At 38.5% G+C, this 26,506-nt stretch overlaps 1 protein-coding gene across 1 annotated transcript in view; it reads right to left on the reverse strand.

The window, feature by feature from the left end:
• The window catches only part of LOC135216243 (SLIT-ROBO Rho GTPase-activating protein 1-like), a 179,001-nt gene that overhangs the window by 18,949 nt on the left and 133,546 nt on the right, over positions 1 to 26,506 (reverse strand). Inside the window, 2 exon segments of the mRNA XM_064251407.1 lie at positions 9,333 to 9,572; positions 25,544 to 25,691. Of these exon segments, the coding sequence (XP_064107477.1) occupies positions 9,333 to 9,572; positions 25,544 to 25,691 (388 nt within the window).

Below are 26,506 nucleotides of genomic sequence, written 5' to 3' on the forward strand. Positions count from 1 at the left end.
ATGCATTGGTATACAAAACAGTACTGTAATGCCTTAGTCAGTACTGTAATACTGACTAAGGCTAAGGCTGCATACTTTGCTCTTGAGTAGTCATATACAATGAAATTTGAAGTCCAATAACACTGCACTGCTGTTGTACCTCTACTTTTGTCTCAGAAAAGACTAGCACCCAGCATACAATAACAGCAAACTTTTATGAGAAAACTTTTCTATGACTAAATTCACAAAATTAATTAAGTGGAATGGTCAAATGGACAGCTATATCATGAATATGCAATTTTGTTTTCTTGCTGAATATTATGTCTGAGAAAGTAACACGTCCTTGCTTTGAAACTATACCAAAGAATAAACATAAACATGAAAAACAAGGATGAACCACATACATCTCATATTCTGAAAACATTGAAGGGTTCCATGCTCTGCACACCAATGCCTAAATACGTTTATATTTTTAGTCGCACAAAAAATAAACAATGGCCAACGTCTGTTCTGAACTTGATTATAAAGCTTTTTAGGTACATTATATTGGTTAACATATTTGCCAAGAAAATGAAAAATTATATTTACCATACTCCCCGTGCTAACTTAGTGATTTTGAATAATGCCTAATATGCACCTGTATCAAGGATATAAAGTATCTTGAAGAATTTCAGCTATACCAAAGAAAGGATTTGTCTCACAGCCCTAAGTCTTCGATAAACTTGCTACCTCACAGAAAAGAGAGATTATTAGGACATATCACAAGGCATTTCAGCTTCACCTCGGTAAGCTTTTCTCTTATGCTTTTTAAAGAAAAATATATGATCTTTAAAGAAAATCAAATGAAGTCCAATCAACTTATAAATGGATCAGTTTTCACCTACAACCCTTCATTCTTCATGTGGAATTTGCTTACCTCAAAGAAAATATTTAAAAACTTACTACCTGTATTTCATGTACATATTTCTTATTTCATTTTGTACCTGGCATCTCTGTTAGGATGGACAGAGTAGTAGATCACCTATTAAAGCAAATTAAAATGCAATTATGTATAAAATGACTTACTAAATCCACTCAGAGAATCCAGTCTCACCTACTAATAGCTCTCATTCCCAGACTGCACCAGTTGGCTCATACCAGAGGGAATGGAAGGATGTCACTTGGATTGACATTTTTATCTACAAGATGTAAAACTGTTCAAGATGACATGCTTAAACAAAATAAGAAATGCTCTTTTACTGATGCTGAATAACTACTTAAACAAGAGAGAAACTCCTGGGCTCTGCCAATATCATCCTAATTAATAACTTGTTCAGCACATAAACTAGAGCTCAAAACATACACACAGACTAATCACAGAGCAATGATTCTAACTAAAATATGCAAATTCAACATTTTCATGTGCAACACCCAAATGGGCATTGATTTGTGACCCATATGAGCAAATAGCTAATATCTTACAACAGAAATAAAGCCTATTAACCTGAACATAGTAAAGAAATGGTGAAAAATTATCTATGACAAATACATATGGTCCACTTCTTTATCTGGTTTGCTAAATTGTAAATTGTCAGATTTGGAAATACTGCTTACAGCAGTCACCAAAAAGTGTTCTGAGTATAACTGGAACTTTGGCAAAGCATGTTGTTCCATTGGGCGAAACTAAAATGCCTTGCATTAATTTTAGCACTTTAGAAGAAATATCAAAGAAAGAAACCAAGTGTCCTACAGTCAAGGCCTGCTTATCAACAACCAGCTCACTCTGAGCAAGTGTTTTCTTGAGGGAATTTCTTACCATTTTGAGAAAAAGTGTCATTTAAGTCCTTGTGGACAGAGGTCATGAACTCAATACTTGACCTAACATCTAATGTTATACTAGTTCACGCACACACACATACACACACACACACACACACAAAACACCTGACTAGCAAATCTACATTCAACAACGAAATTAAGCCTTTGAGGATTTGAGGAGTCAAAATCTGTCTGCATCTGATGCTCACCCTTCAGATATAAAATTGCTTAGCAATAATTTTGTTTGATCGCTCTGTGTAACATTATATTTCACAGTGTCATTTTAAAGTTGAAAGGTGAACTTTTATCATCATGTTTGAAAATGTGAAAAATAAAAAATTACATTGTATCAAATAAAAATTTGCCATAAAACTTTTTTTTTGTTAATTGAAAAAAAATTCACAGTAAACTGGAGAAGAGATATCCAGTGATATAAGATTAATTATTAAAAATTCAAAATAAATTGGAGAAAAGAGAAATCTAATTCCTGTTTGCACAAGTGTAAAAGTACTATGATTAATTTCCTTTCCAATGATATGATATTACATGATGACGCTGCAAAGAACATTAAAAAAAATTTAAATAGGCTCGACTGGCAATGGTTTGCCAAACTGAATTAATAGCTTATGTTACTTTTCAAAATACTTGCCATAAAAAATACAAGTATCTATGATAGCAATAAGCATCCATACAAACAAAAGAAGGAAACTTTTTTTTTTTCTCTCTAACATATGGTGAATTTATTAAAAAAAATATCCTTCATTGATGACAGTTATCTTCTGACTCAAAGGTTGAAAAATGGATGAAGACTATGATCATCATCAAAATCTCCAAGGGTCAGAAATTAATAAGTAAACATTATTGTCATCACCTCCACTGATGCATGATACAAATGAAAGACAACAAAAGGTACAACTAATTGGTTTTGGTACAAAATGTTTATAAATAGACCAGGTGAATAGTACTACTATTATGACACCAACACTCACTCATACAAAAACACACACACAAAAGCAAAAAGCACCATTTTAAAGTATATAATAAAGTTAAGAAAGATGAGTGAAAGAAAAGTGTGGTGAAGATGACTAGTTAGATATGAGTGCTACAGATGAAATCAAGCCATGAAAAAGAGAGCTTTCAAGTGGTCAGGGAGTTCTCAACCATAACCTTATTGCTTCACTCACTTCTGATCAGTAATTTACCACTCTGCTAGTCTACTGTCAGTGACTATTATCACTATGATAAAACTAGAAGGGTCATTACTTGTATGATTCAAGTGCATAAGGTGATGCATGGGTTATGCAAAAAAAAAAAGGTGAATTTAGCTCTCACACTGACAAAAGAACATGTTCAGTTAGTAAGTAGTACCTTGTTCACAAAAATATTCATCTTTAATAAATATGTAAAGCTTTTACCTTAAATGCATGCAAATAAGAAAAAAAACAATACTAGTACTATTCTGAATACAAATCCTATCTAGCACAGTATGTATTGGACAACAAAAACAGAATGTACCCAGTACAGTATACTGTACAATTATTAACATTGTAAGCTGGTGCCACAGATAATTTTTTCAATGAAATTTTACATACTGACAATTCTGAAAACTCAGCAGTGCACTAATCCTCTGAATACCTAATTTTCAGGATAAAGAATACAAATTATTTCTTAAATACAAACCCCTAAGATACATTGGCCCACAATATGTGGTCTTCATGAACGTTATGCACAGTTTCCAAATCAAGAGAAGACTGTCTGCTCCCCACAAGGGTCCTTACTGTCCATGCAAGCCCCTTGGATCCTGGGTTCCAGTAGGAAAGCACATAATTTTCAGTGTATTCTGAGTCAAAACTGTAAGCAAGCAACTAGTGGGTTTGGAAGATTAGACAAAAGATGTCCAAAATTATTTTTGAAGTGAAAAAATGCCTTTGTTTGAAAAAAAAAAAAAAAAAAAAAAAAAAAACTATACAGATACTATGCATTACATTAATGCATAACTGTATAGTACTATGTATTATGAATGTAGCTACATGGCCTATACATGTACAGAGCTTGTCACAAAGTCAAAAAATAAAAAAGTGATGTGCTTTCCTACCAAGAACCAAGGATTCATTGGGGCATGTACACAGTGGTGGTCATCCAACAAACATACTATGATGTTCTTTTCATTTTGGAATGATGTATCTAAGATTTGTGTTAACCATGAATGTGGGTTCATATGTTTGTTGTGAAACAAAGAACTTTTCTATATTTTCACAGCTTGCTTTTTTAATTACAATAACCATCATTAAGAAATTTTAATTGCTATCCCATTTCCAATGAATTCTACAACTGCTTCATACCATCATACTACCAGTGCCTAGTTTCTTCCTTAAGATTTTATACAATAATCTGACCAAGCATCATGACATATTTTCAAACGTTAACCATATAAAAATAATGATTCTTGTGAATTACAGCAATCAGCTTCAGCTTACAACTGAAGCTGATTAACTGAAGGTTAAACATCCTTGATTCCTTGCTAGTCTACAGCTAAGCCTGTAGTACTTTGTCATCTCCCTTCACATCACTTCTGCCAAACCAACAAATGTTGGCAAGTCGCACAAAACTGAAAACAATTCCAAACATTCAAAAAATACAAAATTGTAGCCTACAAAAGTAGTTTGCAATAATACAAGAAAATATGAATAAGACAAACCAGTCTTGAAATGAGTTCCTTGAGAGGTAATCCTAGTCCTAGTCGATGCTTAGCATAGGAAACAATTTGGACAAGTTAAAAGTATTCAAACAAATGTACAGGTACTGCAATCAATTTCTTTCTGTACAGATATACCAAGATGCATTAAATAAATGGTAAATTTGGGATAACACTTAATCCCAGAACATTGCAGGAAGAAGAAATCATAAAAAAAATTCATCATCATGAACTATAAATCTTATACTGTAAACACTGACATGGAATATATCAAATATGGTGGAGCAGCTACTCTCTACGTGTGCGCTTAGTTAATCATGGAAATGGATTATCATGTGTCTGGTGATACACCCATGCCTGAGAGCGGAGGTTCCTAAAATCAACAACGCAGCAGCACATATCTATATTGTAAAAACAGAACGAGTTATAAAAATAGGTGGTCAGGAATCAGGACAAAAGTAATTTTCCGCAAACAAAGGCTAGAAGAGTAGCTAACTCGGGAGGGGAAGTTATTACAAGAACTTTATCAAGCAAAACTGGGGAACACAGACTAATCCTCTCTACACATGTAAATATTGAGTTTTAAGACAAGTGTATCAGCAAATGAGATATGTTGAAAATATCGCACACACATGGAGATTTTGAAGGGGGAAAAGGGAAATATAAAATGTGTTTCTAACTGGTAGGAGGCTCACTCAGTCAAAAGCTAAACATGCAGGCTTCACAGGAGGTAGGCTGTAACCTTGCACAGCTTAGGCTCACTCCAGTTGATATGTGCAGCACTGCAATTGTCCTCCTTATGAACAAACAATATGGATAAGGCTCTTTTCTACTGTCATGGGAGCAGAAAATCAACCTAGTGAAGTATATCCTCCAAGGCTAGAATTCCAGAACAAACTTCAATGTCTAAAATGCCTTCTCTGTCACACAAGGTCATGTTTGGGTGAACAACATGTAAGACTTCTAAACAGGATGGCTGATGAATCAGCAGCTATCTACAACAAGTCATGAAGACCAAGTTGGAGTATGTTCTGGGATTCTTTCATGAAGGGAGACAATGGCAGGTCACTGAGCACATGGCAACATTGTGCCATTTAGCCAAAATTGTGACTTAAGCTAATGAGGCATAAAACACAAACCAAATAAAAAACTATGATTTTAGAACTTAACTCAATACTATGACAGCCCTTTCTGTTAACCACTAAAAGATAAACAAGTATTAATAGTTAGCATAAACTACTTCAGTTTATCTACTTCAAACAGTTACGTCACGTACTTAGTCCATCTTTTTAAAATATCTTTATAAAGAATGAACACTTCTTTAAGGATGTAATTAAGACAAAGATTTACAAATTAAAAATAAAATAAAATTCAAACTCAAATATAAACCAAACAAAACAGGGTAATAAAAATTCTGTGACCCAAAGTAATTACTAGATAACCACCACTTTGACGAACAGGCTTTACCAGCAATTGCAAAATTTCCTTCACATGTACAAATTTTTTCTTGGAAAGTATCACTATGAACCTAACACCTTCCCATTAGAACATGGCACACTATACCTCTGCTACATTTAAACTTTTTATCACCTAATATCAAGCTGTGTATGGCACCATTTCACTGCAATTACACACAGACACTTTTACCCAAAAACTTACTAGTATATCAAACCCAAAAGCACCATGTAAGACTCGGGCAATTCTATGTATTACAAAGGAATAAAAATGTCCAAAAACTGTATCAGACCATAAAAATTATCAACACCCAATAAGGCCTGGAGTTGTGTATCCCTGCAAAGATGAAGTGACAAAGGCTTGCCTAAAGACAGGAACTGTATGGAAGCTATGGTCCATACTGGGCCTTAAAAACTGGAGAGCGTCATAACACATTATTAATGTAATGCATAAATTTTAATGAAACTTTCATTCACTGCTCAATGACTTGCAAAAGTTCTCTAAACATGTGAGAATGCCTACTGTCTGCAAATCAATCAATCTAATGATAGTAAGTGTACCATGACTACTATATCAGAAATAAGAGTACCAAGACTACTATGTTAGAAATAAGTGTGCCAAGACCACTATGTAAGAAATGAGTGTACCATGACCACTTCATTCAAAATAGGTTTGACAAGACCACATGACTACTTTATTAGATGATGTAAGTGTCAAGACCATTTCAACAGAGATATGCTTGGCAAGACCACTGAATTATCTCTAGGTGGCAACGGAGCTCACCTGAAAAATTTGTTCTTAAATAGTAAAAACTGGACCAAGGTGAAAGTGAAGAAATTTGACACATGAGTGGGAGAAAACCAAATGAAAAAGATTAGAAAAGAAAATCAGAAACCAATGTAACTGAGAAGGAGAGCTGCAAAATCCTTTGTACCATCTACAATGTACCAAGCACATTATACTTTCAAGTCCTTACGAGGCAGTCTATAAAAAAAGCTACCATTTAAACAACTGTAACAATAAAGGAAGCCCAATTTCATCAGCCTTATGTCATGTTCTTGGTAATTATGAAATATAATGTCTCCCTCATTCCATAACTTCATATTAAGTAACCTACTTCTAAAAATTCTTGCCCATCTTGCCTAAGGAAAAGAATTAACTGTATTACAAAGCCATTATAATCTAATGAACTGAGCTGCAATTCCCATCCTATAAAAAAATTACTGTACACCCAGCCAAACAATAATCCTAACTGTACATAACACGCAAAAGATTATAGGCAGTAGCAATGAGAGTTCTGATGTTAGACATGGGTAATCATAAATTTAGATTCAATTATAACAAGTCTGGGAGCTATGAACAATGAATAAATAAAGACAGAGACAAGTTTCCACATTTAAAACCCCTACTGCTCTTATATAACCTAAAACCCATGCAAGTGAATTACCTCAATAGAAAAAAATTACTTTGCTGAGCCCTAGCTAACATTTACTCCTCCTGCATGCGTACTATACCTTAATCTACATTAGACATAAAAATAAGCATGTGTAATAGTAGTATATCCCAAACTACACAGAAGCTGAGCAAAACAAACTAATTTACATTACATTCAGTCCTCACATTCTTCTTGAAATAAATACTTTAAGTTACTGCCAAAAGCATAACAGAACAGATTTAAACTTTTCTCTCAATAACAACAAGTCATTTTAATACATTCTTATTTGCCCTGTAATTAATTTTCATAAAGCTTGATGAATAAAATTGTCATGTGGAGAAGAAGTACTTTCAAATCTTAACACATAAATCCACAAAGATATACTACTATAAAATACAAAATGTAACAAGAATATGGTCTATGCTTTTACTATAGGTGATCCTAGAAAAATAAATATAAATAACAAGTGTGGTTATATGCCATAACATTTTACAGTTTATTCACTATTAAAAAGTTCAAAATAATTTGATTGCTTCTAAGTCAATCTCTGATACTTTCTGTTTCTTGTAGCAGTAGTAGTAGCAGTAGAAGACTATTTAGAATTGTCACCAATTCTTTACTAGCTTCATAAGCAGTACTCAAGACTTATTTCAATTTTTTCCCTTTATGAGGAACCTTGATATTATAAGTACTTCACTTTTTGCTTTGGGAGAGCTACATGCAAATACAATTTGAGTTCTATATGAGAACAATAAAATTGTTTTAACTTTTTACATTTTCTTATCATGTTGTCTGTCAAACTAAATGATAACCAACACTTAGGATAGATTTAAAATAGTGGAATCAAAGCTAATTACTGAATCTTGTACATTTTGTTTTTATTGTCAAATGGTAGAGATCTTTGAATGGAGTTAACTTTTACGCAGAAATATAGTACTTTGATTTGTCGCAACCAACTACAGCAACATCTAATTTTAATTAAAATTCTGAAACACAATGTTTAATATTGTTCCTTTACTAGTTCTAAAAATTCTATTACTATTCACTTTCTCTGCCTTTTGACTAACTCAATTACTCTATTATAAAAATACCTATTCTGTCATGCTAATTTCCGCTATATTATTTATACCTACCACCCTCACCAAACTAATTTTGGTACCCAACCACTCTACCTTCATTCTGTCTGTGTATGAAAAAGGGATAAAAAAATCTTCAACACAGCTTCATATCCTACTCCTTGTTTTGTTTGTTTATATGGCGTTTTTACATTGCAAGGAACCAATGGTTATTCAGCGACGGGACCAACGGTTTTACGTGACTTCCGAACCACGTTGAGAGTGAACTTCTATCACCAGAAATACACATTTCTAAAACCTCAGTGGAATGAATGAGAATCGAACTCGCTGCCACCGAGATGGCAGGTCAAGACCATACCATTCACGCCACTGAGGCGCTTCCTACTCCTTGTACCTACAAACAAAATTTAAATCACGCAATGTACTGATGCAATTCATGATCCAACTCAAACTCTTTAAGTCAAATTCAATTCTTTATTCCCACGAAAAGAACTCTTTAAAACCAATTATGACACAAGACCTATGCTAAATCCCAGCGATAACTATAGTACTTGGAAAAAACCTGATAATCACAAGGAACTAACTTTATGATCCATTTCAAGATAAAAATATATACATACACTGAGGGAATAAAGCAGCAATTCAATTCCCATATCACTACACACGACACAACCCAAGCCAGCAAAAGAAGGGTGGAAATAGACTTGTGAAAGCAGAATACGTATCACAGATGTGATATGGTGGTTTTCCTGTGATTAATTTGGGATGAAATTCTTTAGTTTGCAGCAGCTCTTTGGTTAATATCTTTAAATCTAAAACCCATTGACAAGAACTAAACAAAATAGGAACTGAAAGAACTCAACAAAAGAGCCCCACACACCAACTATGCTGTTACCTCCTCCTGGACAGACACGATACTCGACACATCTGAGAGGGAGAGACAAGCCCCGTGTTGAAGGGAGTGTGGGGGAGTGGGGGAGTGGGAGGCCTGCCCTGGGGTACTAGGCAGCGGTGAGGCTGAACGTCCTAGATCTGCTTGCGCCCCATCTGGTCCCCCGCTTGTGTCAAGTCCAAGCCCTAGCGAGGTAGATGCAGCTCCAAGACCATCACGGCTCACAGGGCTAGCACATGAATCCTGAAACAGACAGATGAAGGAATCTGACAAACCTAGAGATGAAAGTTAAAACTAAAATTGGGATATTTCACAAACCTCAATTTCCAATAAAAAAATCCTCTAACAATTCCAAGAATAATGCAAAATCTCATCAGTCTTGCCTTAGGCATGCTCAGCATACCTTTTAAACAATCTTTTTGCACTTAACAGTTGTAAAACAGTTATCACTGAGATACTTGGTAGTGTTTATAAATCTAAAAAAGTTATTTGTGAAATTAAAGATATCATTAATAAACAAAATACACACTTTTACTTCAAATCCTTTATTATATCTGATATCCAAAACGTGATATAAAATCCCGTTTACTTCCTTCACAGAGTAACTGATAATGTGTCCCTTTATAAGGCACTGATACTACTACAAGACTAATTCAGTGTCAAAACCATAGATACAGAGGGGAGGGATTAGACAGTCACGTGACTGTCGCATACATATAAGGTACCACTGCTGTGTGTTGATTCCCAGATATGGCAGAGGCAGCAGCAACTGCACAAACCAGCAGCAACAGAGCCACCACATTGTCCTTGGTTAATGCTGCAAAGATCATTTACCAATCTTTAGACTGCTGAGAAAATTGGTTGTTAATGCAGTATGATCATCATGTTGCAACATTGTCATATCTGCAAAACTTTATGGCTTAACTCACAAGTATAACTACGTGCCCCATCCCCCCTTTTTAAGTTCATGAAGCTTGCAGTAAAAGCCTAAGCTTAATTTTCATATTACTATTACTATTATTATTATTATTAAAGTTTTATAAATCAAGTAGTTTCGCTATTTTTTTTTCATACGAAGATAAGTGCAGTTTTACTATATTAACTGTAAGAAATAAATCAATTTTCTTTCTTTATCTCAGGAGTATACGTATCCATTTTCCAAACATTATGTAAGTGTGAAAGAAATGTAATCAAATTGATAGGCTTAAATATTTTTAAAGAACCTTAATATCTTTTCATATGACTTAAAAAAATGAATGAGTATTATAATTTGTGCATGCCCAGTGACCCCCATACTCAACTGTGTCCCCCAGGTTCCCCTCATTAATAGACTCCAATTACGTGTATGGCTTAACTGTAGAAAAAATATATCAGCAAAACTAAATATTTTCATTTCTGTATACAGTACTTATAGTATTTAGTACTGGTGCTTAAATCATTTGACAGTCTTGAAGGAAAGCCAAGAAAGCATGTTTTAAAGAGTGCATGGTTTCACATTAGATTGTATGAGTTGTGTCACTGTTTACATAAGAATCAACTCAAAGCAATGGCACCAGGCAGTGCACATCACAAACTGGTTTATCTATCATAGGCTGTCCAATCTCTCCCTCTATATCTTTGGTCAATACACCTTTCTATTTGTTTTTCTGTGTTAATGTTCTTCTATATGAACAATCATCTTTTTAACTTTTCCATATTTCAATAATAATAATAAGACAATGACTTCATTATATAAGTGCCACACTGCACACATTCTTCTTAAATTTGCCATTCTATTTTTCTGAAAATTTGTTTACCCTAATCAGGCAATGAATATAGAAAAACTTCCATGGGAGGGCATGATTACAACATTAGCCCACATTAATAATGTTGAAGTATACAGTAACAAAAATTACATTATGGAGTGCAGGTCGACCACACTAAACTGGCATCACTGGGACCAGCAGGGTGATGTATATTAGTGATTTTGCCAAATCACAGAGTGGTTATGATATATATGAAGTTTAGTCTAAAAAAAGTTAGCCTAGGCACCCACAACCATTGTAGTTAGCCTACATCATATAATACTGTAAGGTAAAGTGTTTTGTATTAACAAAGTGTTCTCTTTTTTCATGGATAGTTTATATGTCTTGTACACTGTGTGATCTATTCCCTCTGATAATGCAGCATTTTTGAAACAATCAGTCTTGTTTCATCAGCTGTATGTTTATACACTATATACCAAAAGCTTATAGCGCGGCACCGGTTAATGGTATTTTGGTTTTAAGGAGCTTGGCTAATGATGACATTAACCAGATTTTTGGCGCTGTTAGGCAGTTTATCAACACCAATAGACCATTTAACAACATTGTTAACTGCCGGTTAACTGCAGTATCAGTTAATGGTGTTTTGGTTTTAAGGAGCTTGGCTAATGAGGACATTAACTAGATTTTCGGCGCTGTTAGGCAGTTTATCAATGCCAATAGAACGTTTGATGGGGTTGTTAACCCATTAACAGCACCGATAAGCAGATCACAGGCTCTGCCAGTGCCCAATCCTAACCTTACCAAGGATCCTCTGATGGAAGATCCTCTACCCAGCAATGGGGCTTGCTTATCACCCAAGGATAAACCTACGGCAGACCTCTCCATTACACTTTCACTGGTTGATCAGGAACTGTTCAGCCAGCAGTCATGACGTGGGTTCTACCCTTACAGCCAAAGTAGGGTGTTTGCCTGCAGCTCATAGGGTTACCACTGGTTCTGCTCCTGACGGCATTTCTGGCCTTTCCCCAGAGTCGGTGCCCTCGTCACCTCCTAGGACTGGTGTAGCTAGATCCTGGAGGAGCCAGAAGATGAAGGGGCAAAAGAAATATAACTAAAACCTAGGAGCCACATGCTCTCCTTGGCACGTGTGCCCTAGGCACAGTACCGCATTCCATCACAGTGATTCTGGCACCTACCCAGAGAAGGTAGCTAGCCTGATCTCTGCCCAGTAGATTTAGTATCTAACCCTTAGGAACCTCATATTATTAACCCTCTATATAATTTCATAATCACCTCGTCCAGTATTCAACCTGGTACCCTCTGAACACTTATCACTAACTCGTACAGTAAGCCTATTAACCCTTCAGGTTCAATCTTCGAATATTGTGTACCTTTAGTCAAATTGTAGTGAGTTGATTAGGGCCATTTACTTTTAGTACCAGGGCAATAGGGCAGTAGCACGTAAGCAACTTTCATGTATCGTTACCTAGGGATAGAGTTAGCCTGTCGTCACAGACAGCTAATAAAAACTAGTGCATAGATACCTCATTTTAGTATTAGACTGCTGCCGTAGTGAGTCAGTCAGTAAACTCAGCATATTAGGTAGGCCATTCTAGTTAGCTGCATAGCAAAGCCATAAAACTCAATTCTTTGTTGGGATGATAATCCGCCACAAAATTTTTTACATCACTCCACTTTGCAAACATATCCTACATCACTGAAGTAGGCACATTACGTATGCCCATTTGCTTTCTGAATTTTCCAAACCAGCCTCTGCCGGCCATAAATTCACTAACAGCAGCACTTGCAGGGATTTTCTAACTGTGACTGGTACACAACACCCTCCAACAATTTGCTACGAGTTCTTTCTTAAATTCTATAGATTTCTGGTCATTTTTATAGATGGGTTTGCACTCTGAACTTTCTTTGGCCCATTGATGGCTTATTCAGCAATTGCACTAGAATAAAAAAAAGCACAAAAAAAACCGTGAACACAAAAGTAGGATGGGTCACGAGAGAACATGGGATGCTTTGTTTGGGCACTTGATACGGGGCTTAGTCACGAGGTGGGCTCTGGAAGGAGCATTTCCAGGTGCATAAAATCCGAGGATATATGTGAAACCATAGGCAAAATTTTATCAGTAAAAGTCTACAAAACCGAATCGTACGTAAAAGAGGGCGTATGAAATCTAGAGGTTTGACTGTGTATATAATATATATATATATATATATATATGTGTGTGTGTGTGTGAGTGAGCAATTTTTTCTAAAATCATTCATGGACGTTTTGGTTGTACATTACCACAATACAGTTCTACTTAAAATTTAACGTTATCTCCACAGTTCACCCTATGAGTATGTAATGGAAAAACATCAATATATAAATTTTCATTATAAAATTTATTATTTGGATACTTACCTACTGTTAAAGCTAGCTCATTTCTCAGCTCTGATAGGCTAGTCAGCATTCAAACAAAAGAAAAAAATCACTTGGCTGACCCGGAAGACTGTCTAGTTCACTTGTTCTCCACCAGGTGTGTTAAAATGTTTTAGCTCTAGTCAGAATTCTCCTTGATAGCCCACTAAGATGTGGGAAGGCTAGGTGGGGTTTACTTTAACAATGGGTAAGTATCCAAATACTAAATTGTATTATGGAACTTTATAGAATTTGGAATGAATCTTATCTACTGCTGAAGTTAGCTGATTCTCCACATTGAGAAAACGATGGTGGATAGTGCAGGTAGACAAATTCTGCTCAGACAAGAAAAATAAGTACTTCATATATGAAACCCAAAATATTATTACCTGATCTGGAATCCTTCCTTGATAATACTGCCACCAGAAGGTGGATTCCATTCGGGTTCAAAGCTCTCATGTGTATGCAGTCAAGAGCAGCCTTGCGTAGAAAACCACGTCATTTTCAGCCAGAATGAATAGAAGTGCTGTGGTGGGACCCTTGTGCCTGGGTCCAAAATCCCCAAAAATGACAGTTATGTACAAATAAATACCTATGATACAAAGGTAAACTCTTGTACAACAAATGTACCCAAAAAACCAACAGCCAGGATTAAAAATAAAGAGCCTAAAAGATTGCTCTCTTTCGGTTCCGGAGACGACTTTACCTGCTATTACCAGAGGGCTAAGGGCTTTACAGTTTTCAAACGCATGTTCTAAGTCTTCAAGATAATGAGCAGCCAAAACTGAATTACACTTCCACTTTGCCGCATTAATTACATCCTCAAGAGACAAATTCTTCAAAAAACTAAAAGTAGCAGCAACCGCTCTGACACTATGAATACGTACAGGAAGCCCCGGTTATTGATAAACTTGGTTAATGGCAATCCAGTTTTATGGCACTTGTCTAGCCCCATAAAATCAGCAATTTATGGTGCCATAATGCGCCAAGTTTTAGTTACTGGTGCCATAAGGTACCAATAATAGAGTTATGGTGTCATAACATACCTAACAGATGCACCATTAACCGAAAATCAGTGCCATAAGTGTCATGAATTGCCAAGTTATGGTTAATAGCAGTTTTCGCTTATCAGCAACCAACCAAGAACGAGAACCCCTGCCAATAACCAGGGACTGCCTGTGTATACCTTCAATAAAGGTAAGAAATCTGGATTTAGTTTTTCATACACTAGTCTTATTAATGGCTAACAAAAAAGGACATCGCATTCTTTGATAAAAGTGTTAGGTTTCAACCACTACAAAATGAATGATTAACTCTCTCCCTCACAAGCTTTAATTTATCTAAAATATTTTTAGCTCTAACAGGACAGAGCAAGGCCTCTTCCTCATTTCCCACCAGAGAGGTTAAATTTGGAATTCTTACCGTTCTAGGTAGAAGTTTGGCTTGACTTCATTCTTAGCCCTGAACAAAGACACACATGATAAAACAGCATCTCTTTTATAAAAGCCTACCTTATTGGAGAATGCTTGTAACTTGCTTACTCTTTTCACTGTTGCTAGTGCTACCTAAAAGTGTCTTCATGGTCAGAAACTTCAAATAAGCAGATTCCAAAGGCTCAACCAGATCTGCAGATAAAAATTTTAAAACTACATCTAAGTTCCATGAAAGAGGTTGATAATTAACTCTGGGAGCTTCAGTTTCTAACGATCTCAACACCTCGAGATTTGGATCATTAGAAATATCCAATTGCAAGTGATGCAGAACTGAGGAAAGCATGGATCTATATCCTTGAATAGCAGCTACAAAAAGGTTCTTACTACATCTAAGATATCAAAAGAACTTGATGATGTTCTTTACATAGGTACAAGTGCTGGAAATTTCTCTAGAATGACACCATGAGCAGTACACAAACCACTACCTCTGATACAAGGTCAAGGTGTTGTTTGTCTTGATTTAAGGACAGACTTCTGAGTTACTTTAAAAACCCCCTCGCTTGGAGGAGTTCAACCAGTTAAGTGTAGCATGCGGAGGCTTAGGTGGAATCTCATGGAATTTGGTTGTCTGAGTAGCTCCTTCCTTAAAGGAAGAATACGAGGGAGATCCACCGAAAAGGTCCTTCCTTAAAGGAAGAATACGAGGGAGATCCACCGAAAAGGTCCTTCCTTAAAGGAAGAATACGAGGGAGATCCACCAAAAAGGTCCTCCCTTAAAGGAAGAATACAAGGGAGATCCACCGTAAGCGCTAGAAAGTCTGGAAACCATTCTCTCTGAGGCTATGATCGAGCTACTAGTCATTCTACAATGGTTCGATTCCTGAACATTGTTCAGCACTTTCCTTATTATTGCAAACTGAGGAAAAGCGTAGGTATTTAGGTTGGACCAATCTTGAAGAAACGTATCTACTATCCAAGCCTGAGGGTCCTGGCATGGAGAACAATACACTGGAAGTTTCTTGTTCACCAATGTTGCAAATAAGTCCACATTTGGTGCTCCCCACAGAATCCACAGTGACTGGCAGACTTGTGGATGTAACGACCATTCCATGGTAGGACTTGTCCTTTCCTGCTCAACTGATCAGCTAAAACATTGTGTTTAGCTGGGATGAACTGTGGAAAAAACTGTTTCTGGTTTCTGCCCAAAGAAGCAACTTCTCCTCTATTAGAAACACTGACTTCGATCTCGTGCTGCCCTTGTTTCTGATGTATGCCAGTGAGGTGGTATTGTCTAAAAATACTGCTACTACCTTTCCTCAGGCTAGGTGTTTGCACTGAAGGAGGGACTTCCATACTGCCAACAGTTCTAGATTTGACCCTGTGGTAGGGGTGTAAGAATACTACCATCGTAGGCTCTGTGTGTTGTAAACGGCGACTAAAAGGACAACTGCTGCCTTGCAGTTTTTTAGTTAAAAGGCTAGGCCTACCGCCAATAACTGTGGAAACTGCTGCCTTGTAGTCGTAAAAACCCTCTTTGCCAAACAATAAACCATGACTGATGATGTCTTTGATACATGGCAGTGGAGGAGAAGGTGCATCAAGCAACTGACCCCTTCATGTAGGGATAATGGTAGGAAAGAACTGCCTCTCTTTTGGTGATCATATCCCAGACATCTGATAGCCTCCCAGGCATATTCCCCAGCCTGTCATTGAAGCATCTGCAAGCAAGGTTAGGTTAGGTCTGGGCTCGATACACCTAGGGATGACTATGTTCCAAGTCTGACAATCCTTCTACCATCCTAACGTCTCCCGAAGACTTACTGGGACAGAAATAAAATTGGAGTCTGGCAGAGACTTCCTGTACTAAGTTTCTCCCAAGTAGAGTTGAATTGGCTGCATCCTGAGCCTTGCTAATCTGAGAATCTTTCCTGAGATGTCATGTATCCCAACAGGGACAGCCATTGTCTTGCTGGCAGCTTCCTTAAGGGCTGAAATTTTCCAAGAAGCAATACAAAATTGTCTATCCATTTCTCTGATGGAAAAGCCTGAAAACTGTGTCTATCCTCATCCCTAGATGGAGAATGAACCAAACTGGAATAAGGGCAGACTTCTGAAAGGTGATCAATATGCCCAGCAATCGAGCTAGGCAAAGTAACAGATCCTTGGCCCTAAGAATTTCTTTGAAAGAGTTGGCCAACATTAGCCAATCATCTAAATAAGAGCAGCATTCACACCCTAACAGGTGATACCATACACCTACTGGTGATAAAATCCTCAAGAATACCTGAGGTGCTGTACACAGGCTGAAGCACAGAGCTCCCTATGTAGACAAAACACAGGACTTGTGCGATTGAGGATTTATCAAAACGTAGAAATAAGCATCTTGCATATCCACCAAAATCATCCAGTCATTCTTCTGCACTGCCACTAGCACTGTGCTGGATGATTCCATGGAGAATGGGGATAGATGAATGAATGTGCTGAGTCTTGACACATCCAGTATTGGGTGCCATCCTTCAGATGCCTTGGCAGCTAAAAAAAAGATGGTTGTTAAACCCAGACAAGTTTCCTCAACCCAGACAAGTTTCTTATCCAGCAATGATACCACCTATTCCTGAAGTATAAAAAACTTTTTCTGCTGATGAGGATAAGATGGAAAAGCTATCGGAGATGACGACAGAGGAGGAGGAGACATAAAACGAATTACGCAGCCTTCCTTCAGTACCTCCACCACCCAATGCTCTGCTCTTGCTTTGCTCTTAAATCTATCCAAACATGCCAATAGTCAATAAGGTCACTGCATTAACCCTTAGTATACTTGTAAAAAAAATCAATATGCAGCTCCTCTGGCCTGATAAACTTTGAGGTCGGCCCCCCCCCCCCAAAAAAAAAAAATCAATGGAAAGAGGAAGATATGCAAATGCACACAATGAAAGAAAAAATTCTAAAACATTTTCCCTACCTTTCACAGGAAGTTGAAAATGACTATATACAACCCCAGGTGGGGCTTCTTTTACAAGACAATTGTAAATTTTACCAACTTGTATATGTTTTTTCTAATAAATATATTCTATTTTATTTTGTAAAAATGACAAATTTGTAACTAATTTGTATTTTTCATAACTAACAAACCTGAGGTCTTAACAGTTAAAGGCCCACCTCGAACCACCCCTCTAGCAGTCTAAGGCTAAGGCCCCACCGAATCCGGCGCAGCGCGTCGCATGCGTCCAACACGGCTACGCGTTTTGTGCGTTTCGATCAACTGTCATAGTTCAAACACGAGTGGCCCCACACGGCGCATGAGCGTGCGTGGCGTCAGGTGCGTTACCGGACTAGACGCGCAAGGAACAAAACATTTTGTTTTTAGCCACGCGTGGACGTGCGTCTCTGAGCTGGGGTCCGCATAAAGGAAGAAATTGTGGTAGACCTACAACACTTGCATTTGAACCACCTGCCCAACTTTGAGTTATAATCAGATGCGATGATTTGTGGTTAAAATAAAGGATTAAAGTATTTTTTTTATTATATTCTAATGGATACATTTATGTAAATATCTTTGTTTCAGAAGTTCCTGTATCAAAGTGTTCAGTTCACACACAATTCTACGTATCTTAATTTTTGTATTAAATAAAATAAAGTGCAACTTTAATTTCGAAATCAGTAATCCTTCCCTCAGAGTTACTACAAGTTTCTTACGTTGATACGGATCTTCTGTAATTGGTATCAAATTTTGATATTCGAGATATAATGCCCTCGTGAATTAAGTCAAAGGTTTTCCGCGGCATCCGACAATATTTAAAAAAAACTTGTCTGGACGCTATCGTAACTTATGAAAGAGTTTTGCATATTCTCCACTCTTTCCTCATCTAAAGTTATGTCATAAGTCCAGATTTTCCTACTGTTCAACGCCTCTAATTTGGTTGACAGCACCGAGTCAGAGGAAAACCTCGCGCTCTCCCTTCATAACGGCAAGTACTGGTGAAGTTTGAATTGTCCGTCTTACAACCGTCACTCGTTTGTCTGGTTGGGCCACACTCGCAGAAGACGGAGACGCTTGTAGACGGATAGTCGCGTTGGACGCACGCGACGCGCCGCGACGGATTCGGTGGGGCCTTAGCCTAACTGGGTTAGAAGTATAACTGGCGGGTCGGTCACTTGACGCTGAGGGCATTCTGGGTATACATGCCCCGTGACCTGGTATAGATGCCAATAGTCCCTGGATCGCACAAGTTTAATTTTAATTCTACCGGTTTCCAGCTTGGCGTTAGTTAATCCTAATGTTAAGACCTCAGGTTTGTTAGTTATGAAAAATACAAATTAGTTACAAATTTGTCATTTGTTCATATACGAAACAAACCTTCAGTCTTAACATTAGGATAGACTTACTTATTGGAGGGAGGTAAATCTCTAACTGACTGGGAGTTTGCCACCTAAATCCATTTCCAAATATTAGGAGCATTCTAAGAGAATGGACTATAAACCTTTGAACCAAAGATATAAGGAAATCTATTGGTTTCCCTCAACGGGTGCTGGTATCATGCCATGGTTTACAAACTATGGGGAAATAAAGGACCCTCCATTCTCATAAACCACTCGTGTCCCTTGTATCTGGATCTACCATCACCCCTCCCTTCCTTCTTACCAAGAGGGGTGTGTTGCTACTGAAAAGTATACTATACACTAACATAACTTTACAGTATGGCTGACCACCTCACCTGCATCTAGTCCATTCCAGCTCATGATGGTACTCTCCTTCATACTGCCCGTAGGTAAAGGAGTAGGAAAGAAATAGTAAAGAAAAAAGACCAGTCATCCCATTCATTCTACTTTCATACCTTCATCTTAGATTAGACACAAACTGACCCGCCAGGCGTACTGGACGAGCTATATCACTTGCTGGGCCACCACCACTTGACCCAAGGAAAAGGTATCCAAGGATCTATGGGCAACGTCTTTTAAATAAAAGAAAGTGAAAGTTGTTTGGCGTTTCCAAACACCAGCTTTCAGAATTCTCTCCACAGACATATTCTTCTTGAATGCCAAAGAAGCACTCAAGCCTCTAATGTCATGAGCCCTAGCCCTCTCCTGGCTATCTGACCCCTTGTCTTCTGTCATGTAGGCATTCCTGATCGTTTCTCTTAGCCAAAACGATATTGTATTTCTGGACACTTCCTTTTTGTTCCGTCCTGTACTTACGAACAACCTCCTGCACCCCGGCCTGAGGTGCCTTGTCCTCCTTAAGTACTCTCTTGTTACCCTGACGGGACACAGAAGCATTTCATCTTTGTCATTATCTACAAAATCTGCCAGAGAAGGTATGGAAAAAGTCAAATCTGCCATCCACTATTGATAGGTTTTGAGTCTTGGCCACGAATTCTGGCACAAACTTGAATGCCATTGACTTCCAACCTCTCGAGTGCTTTACAATAGATAACAGGCCATGTAGTTCCCTCACCCTTTTGGTTGAAGCTAGGGCCAATAAGAAGACTGTCTTCAGGGTCAGGCTCCTATCTGTGGACTGCCTTAGTGGTTTGTAGGGGGGTTTTGTCAGACTACTCAATAGATATCTTATTAGCATGATCCCCTGAGCATGCGCCCATGTTGACACGAGAGTGAACACTCTTGTAAAAACTTGAGATGTTGTCAATCCGAAGCACAGAACTTTGAACTCGAAAACTTTCTCTGTAAGACTGAAGCGGAGAAATTTCCTGGAAGACTGATGGACTGGGATATGAAAGTATGCGTCTTTCAAGTCGATTGTCAGCATAAGTACTTGATCCTGACTGCTTGTAGAACTGTCTTTGGAGTTTCCATTTTGAATCTGGTTTTTCTTATAAACAGATTCAAAGTTGATGATTGGCTGGTGATAGCAAAGTCCAGAGAGAAAGTACTCAGAGACAGGGCAACCCTTCTACGGTTGTCACAGCTTAGGCATTGTATTAAATCAAGAGAAGTCGCAGTTGGATCTAAGTCAACGGCTGGTGTATCTGGGAATGGTTATATCAATGGTTATATCAATAAGATATCAATAGATATCTTATTAGCCTGATCCCCTGAGCATGCACCCATGTTGACACGAGAGTGAACACTTGTAAAAACTTGAGATGTTGTCAATCCGAAGCACAGAACTTTGAACTCGAAAACTTTCTCTGCAAGACTGAAGCGGAGAAATTTCCTGGAAGACTGATGGACTGGGATCTGAAAGTATGCGACTTTCAAGTCGATTGTCAGCATAAAGTCCTTGATCCTGACTGCTTGTAGAACCGTCTTTGGAGTTTCCATTTTGAATCTGGTTTTTCTTATAAACAGATTCACAGTTGACAGGTCTATTACTGTCCTCCAGTCCCCACTGGCTTTGGGTACAAGGAAAATCCTGCTGTAAAACCCCTTTGACGGAATGGGTACTTGTTCCACAGCCCCTTTTTCCATCATCTCCTTAACTTCCTCTTGCAGAATAAAAGCCTGAGGTTCTTGAGCATAAGCAAGGTGAGTCAATGGCTGTTCTGTCAGGGGTGGGGATACTTTGAACGGAATCAAATACCCGACTCTGAGAACCTCCACCACCCACTGCTCTGCTCCCAGTTCCTGCCACACCTTCCAGTGATTTGCCAGGCAACCTCCCACTGGTGTGGCTGAGTGATGAGAGGCGCCTATCCTATCGTCTTGAGCCCCTTCCTCTTCCCCTAATCCCCCTTCCTCTGTTATTTCTATTGTGAAGGGGCCGATGAGTTAATTTCTTTGGGGAAGAGGGTCTTGTTGCTCTATTAGGGATGTTATGCCTCACTGGCTTCTTCTGAGGTATTTGCTGTTGCCTTACCTCCATAGGATTAGCCTGACTGCTAGATGTTTTCCTGACTGCCTGCTGTACCAACCTATCGTTAGTGTCCATCCTTCTCCTATCTATAGCCTCTTTTAGTATGACCTCTGGCAACAGCAACTGCGACTCTAAGATATTCCCATTCCTCATTGCTAGCAGGGAATCCAAATCAACAGTGCGACTTAGTCTAGTCAAAGCTGCATCCCTCCTCATTAACAGGATATTTGCCCAAACATTGACACTTAAATTTGTCAAGTACGCAATTGCTTTGGCACCTGATTGTAGTAATCTAATGAACATTGATTCATCCACTGCCTTCCTTGTCACTTCTGAGGATGCAATCTTTGCAACTGCTGTCGACCAAAGATCTAACCAAGAAGCAGTCTGAAAGACAGAAGAAGCTGTTGCTTCTAACGTAGCAGCCTCTTGGCAAGTCATCGAAGGGCATCCCATTTTCACTTGATCTAAGGTTAATCCAGGCCTTAACCTTGATACATTTGGGTTAATTTGTCTAGACAGTAAAGGAACCATCAGATAAATCAAACAATCTATTCGATCTTAAGGAATTATCCCTTCCCGCAATCCGTGTGTTTATGTGTTGTAAAACGGACTCAGCATGATTTGAACAAGGCAATTCATACGACACCTTAGTATCCTTTTCCGCACCAAACGCCATGTCAATCCCCGGAGGAAGCATACTGGCAGGTGTTTCCGTCCTCTCCGAAAGGTTATTGAATTGACGAATCAAATCAATCACCTTGACATACGAAGCCAGAAACTCTTGGTTCTCTCCTTCTTCCAGTTCTAGCGTGCTGTGCTCAGCCACAGGAGACGCTATCTCACTCCTATCCCCTGACAAACGTCCGGTTGCTTCGTGGCCGTTTGCCCCTACGACCGTGGCTTCTTTGATCTCCGCTGACCGCTGACGGCTCGATACCGAACAGTCAGCAGGAGAACGAGACCGCCTCACTCCTCTGCTTGCGGATCTAGAGCGAGAATCTCGCCTATATCTCCAAGATGAAGGCTCTCTCAAAACTGAGCTCACTTCCTCTCCATGACGATTAATATAGTCTCCAGCGACCGTCGGAGAATTCGGCCTTGATCCTTCATTTAGGCGGACAATGCCTTCCACCAATGTATCAGACGAGGTTGCCAACTCACTATTTTTCAACCTTTTAATAGGAGCCTTATCATCTTTTCTCCATATTTTAAATGGTATTACAGGCGAAACCGGTATCTGTGCTCTATCCTTTGCTGCACTTTTCGCCCCCAACGCCGATTTTGCCAATGACACTGTAGATATTCTTTGACTCTTTATAATATCTACTGGCAACTCCGCATCGGCCGTTATCCCATCGGCCATCGACTCACTCGCTCGTTCAGACTCTTGTAAACAGCTTCGCCCACTACCTTTGAGCTTACCAGCCACTGACTTCTTGCCTTTCTTGCTGACTGGGATGTGACCATCCTGGCCCGAAGATGAAGGAGAATTCACTCTTCTCCTCTTGGCCCGAGAAACAGTCGCGAAATCCAGTATCCTCCAACGCTTGACTGGTACACGCCGTGACGTCATTGAACTTAGTGATGATGCCGAGCTAGAGGAAGGAGACGAAGAAGACGACGAATCACGCCTTTTCTTTTTGTCTTTCTTATTAATTTTCTTCTCTAGATCCTGTAATTTCTTCATTACAGTGTGTACTACCGAGTCAGAAAGCGTATTTGAGTCCGGAGGCAGCAAAGAAGACTGAGAAGCAGTAGGTTGTGTGTCATCGCGTTTGCCATGTCGGTGTGTGGCGTCGGTTGTGACGTCACCAATCTTGTAGGGAGAGACTGGGCTGCTGCTGCTGGTATCCCTACATTTGCAGCAAAACTACCCCCAACGTTCTGCATCGATGTAACCAATGAAGTTGTTGGCGTTGCCACGACATTATTTCCCATAAAGTGCAAGCCCGGGGGATGAGGAAAATTCAGCGCTGCCGGCTTCTGCTGGAACCGTGACGCCATATAATGCGACAGAAAACCTTCCAAAGTTGGTACGCCTGGAAGGCCTAGCGCCGCCCACGTACCTTCCATCCTGTTTGAATCGGGAGCCGGCACCTGGAACAAAGATGGCGATGCTCCCCCCCTCCCTGCTGGGAACAAAGGAGCGTAAATATTATGCATCAAATTACCCAAAACCCCCCCTGGCGTTTCTGAAAATGAACCACTAGGAGAAACCGAAGGGGTATGGGACAAATCAAAGGCAGGTGGCAAAACATATTGAGCAGTCTGGTGTATTGCCGATACAGAAGAAGCCGGCGACGCTTGGTCATCCAAAGATGGCGTCGACTCCTTTCTTTTGTACTGGCCTTTCTCATAAAACTTCCTCCACTGTTCCACCGACCAACCACGACAAACAGAACAAGGATTAGTAATTGTACATACATTTTCCCTGCACCTACTACACGTTGGATGAGGATCCGTCGACATCAAAGTTAGGAATCTTGAACAAGAAAAGCCACTGACCCCAGGGCATTTCCTTTGTCTCGTCTTCGAAACGGAAGAAGATCCCGACAGCGATACAAAACACTCCATCTCACCACTTACACACTCTTACAGCTCACACCCACACTGAGCACACTCAGAAAAAGAGAATTAATAAGAAAAATGAAATTGAAATGGATAAAAACGGGCAAACTAAAACCGGCTTTAAACAGATAGACAGAGAACACATCCTATCTTAAAGGCGGTAGAAAGATAACTGGCGGGTCGGTCACACGACGCTGAGGGCATTCTGGGTATACATGCCCCGCGACCTGGTATAGATGCCAATAGTCCCTGGATCGCACAAGTTTAATTTTAATTCTACCGGTTTCCAGCTTGGCGCTAGTTAATCCTAATGTTAAGACTGAAGGTTTGTTTCGTATAAGAACAAATATAATTACAGCTCACACAATAACAAAACAGATAGGAAATAAAATCAGTAACAAATTCTTAGTATATTTTCTGGAAGATATTTATGTAAATTTGCCAAGAACGAAGATTCAGTAACTTTTTTTTATTTGTACATGTTTTTCCTATTACATATTTCTTTGCAAAATTACATTTACAACTGACATACTATCATAAAAGACAAAAACAAAAACCAAGAGCAACCCCTTGGTATATTTATGAGCAAATTTACAAAAAGATGTGTGAAGACAGATGCAGTACATTCTCCCTTGAAGTCAGAAGCAGAACTGAAGTCCTGAGATGCCAGATTCGTGATTTTAGCCAGTGTAACAGTTGCTATTGGTGATTTTATGGGCTATAGAAATATTGGCACCTCTTTCCTGCTTGATTCTTTCCAAATCGATGGTGCTTAATATTGTTTCTCTACAGGATCAATCCATCCACCACCCCAAACCTGTTATTACTACTCCTGAGAGGCTATCCATCCATTAAGGGTTAAAAAACTAGCTACATATACTAGTTCCAGCGTGGTCGGCTTTCTTACACAGCTGATAGTTTAAGCATTTATACAGTAATGGTTTGCTTTAAGTAGAAAAGACACTTTTCTTTTTGACGGAATGAAGAATGGAACCACAAGGCTGATTTCAATAGCACATTAACATATATCAACAAGAGTAATCCCCATTACAATTGGAAGTCAAGAAACCTACTAATTAAAAAATGAGACTCTGAGTCATAAATCAAAGTCCACGTCAGTGCAAGCTTGAATGAATAAAAATTTAATAGTAAAACTTTAATAATCTAATTATAAGAAGTCATTCATATGGATTCCTACCACAATCAACTAATCAAGATATGAATAAACATTTTACCTGGGCCGCTCCATTATGAGAAGGTTTAATCACTCCTTCCGATGACTGCTGCGTAGAAGAAGAAAGGATGGACTCAGATGAAGATGAAGCGCGTCTCCTTAGCATTTCAGCAGCACTTCGGTCACTAAGGCGGTCTTTATCTTCATCCCTACAAGAAGAAGTAAAGATTTCTCAGAAACACAGCATTACAAAGGCAATGTATATGAAAATTTCCACAACTACCCAAGAACAATAAAAAATTGTAGTGTCTTTTTATATTTCTATAAAAGAAGACACAAATAGAAGGACAATTAAACATTAGTGAATTATCCTTTCCCAATGCCTACTCTGCTGCCATCAAGAGAGGTGCTGGTAAATATCTACCAAAATACTATCATACATAACCAGCAGCACTTGCCTGTTATCCTTACAGCTCGTTTACCAGGGACCAATCTTTACCAAAATTTCAGCTTATTAGTAAATTAACGATTCAAACCCAGCTTGTAGAATTAGAATAGCCACATACTGGCTGTTAGTACGTCAGTCTTGAAAGACTGGAGCCATAATGAAGTTCTAACCCTACCTTAAAGTCAGAGTTTTGTGTGTACATTTCGATTCTGACATGGAGATTCCTTCTTGAAATACTGACTAGAAACCAATCTGGTAACAAATAAAATATTCTGATAAAGTCAAGACATCTTATGTCATTCAAATACTTTTATAATGGTTTGAGATTTTCATGCACATACCTAACCAAAGGGTGAATACAAGCACTTCACATAAAAATATGGGACATGTCAATTTTGATACCTGAACATATTCTTCTAATAATATTATTAAAACTGCAAAATCAATGTGGGTTACTTGAACAGTTTCCTGGAAATTAAACAAAAATCAAGATTATTTTCATCATACTAAATTCATTTAAATTCTGGCCCAACTCAAGAATATGAAGGACAATATCTTCCTAGATTTGACTCTGTA

This window comes from Macrobrachium nipponense, chromosome 19, assembly GCF_015104395.2.
Source record: "Macrobrachium nipponense isolate FS-2020 chromosome 19, ASM1510439v2, whole genome shotgun sequence".
Classification (NCBI taxonomy): Eukaryota; Metazoa; Arthropoda; class Malacostraca; order Decapoda; family Palaemonidae; genus Macrobrachium; species Macrobrachium nipponense.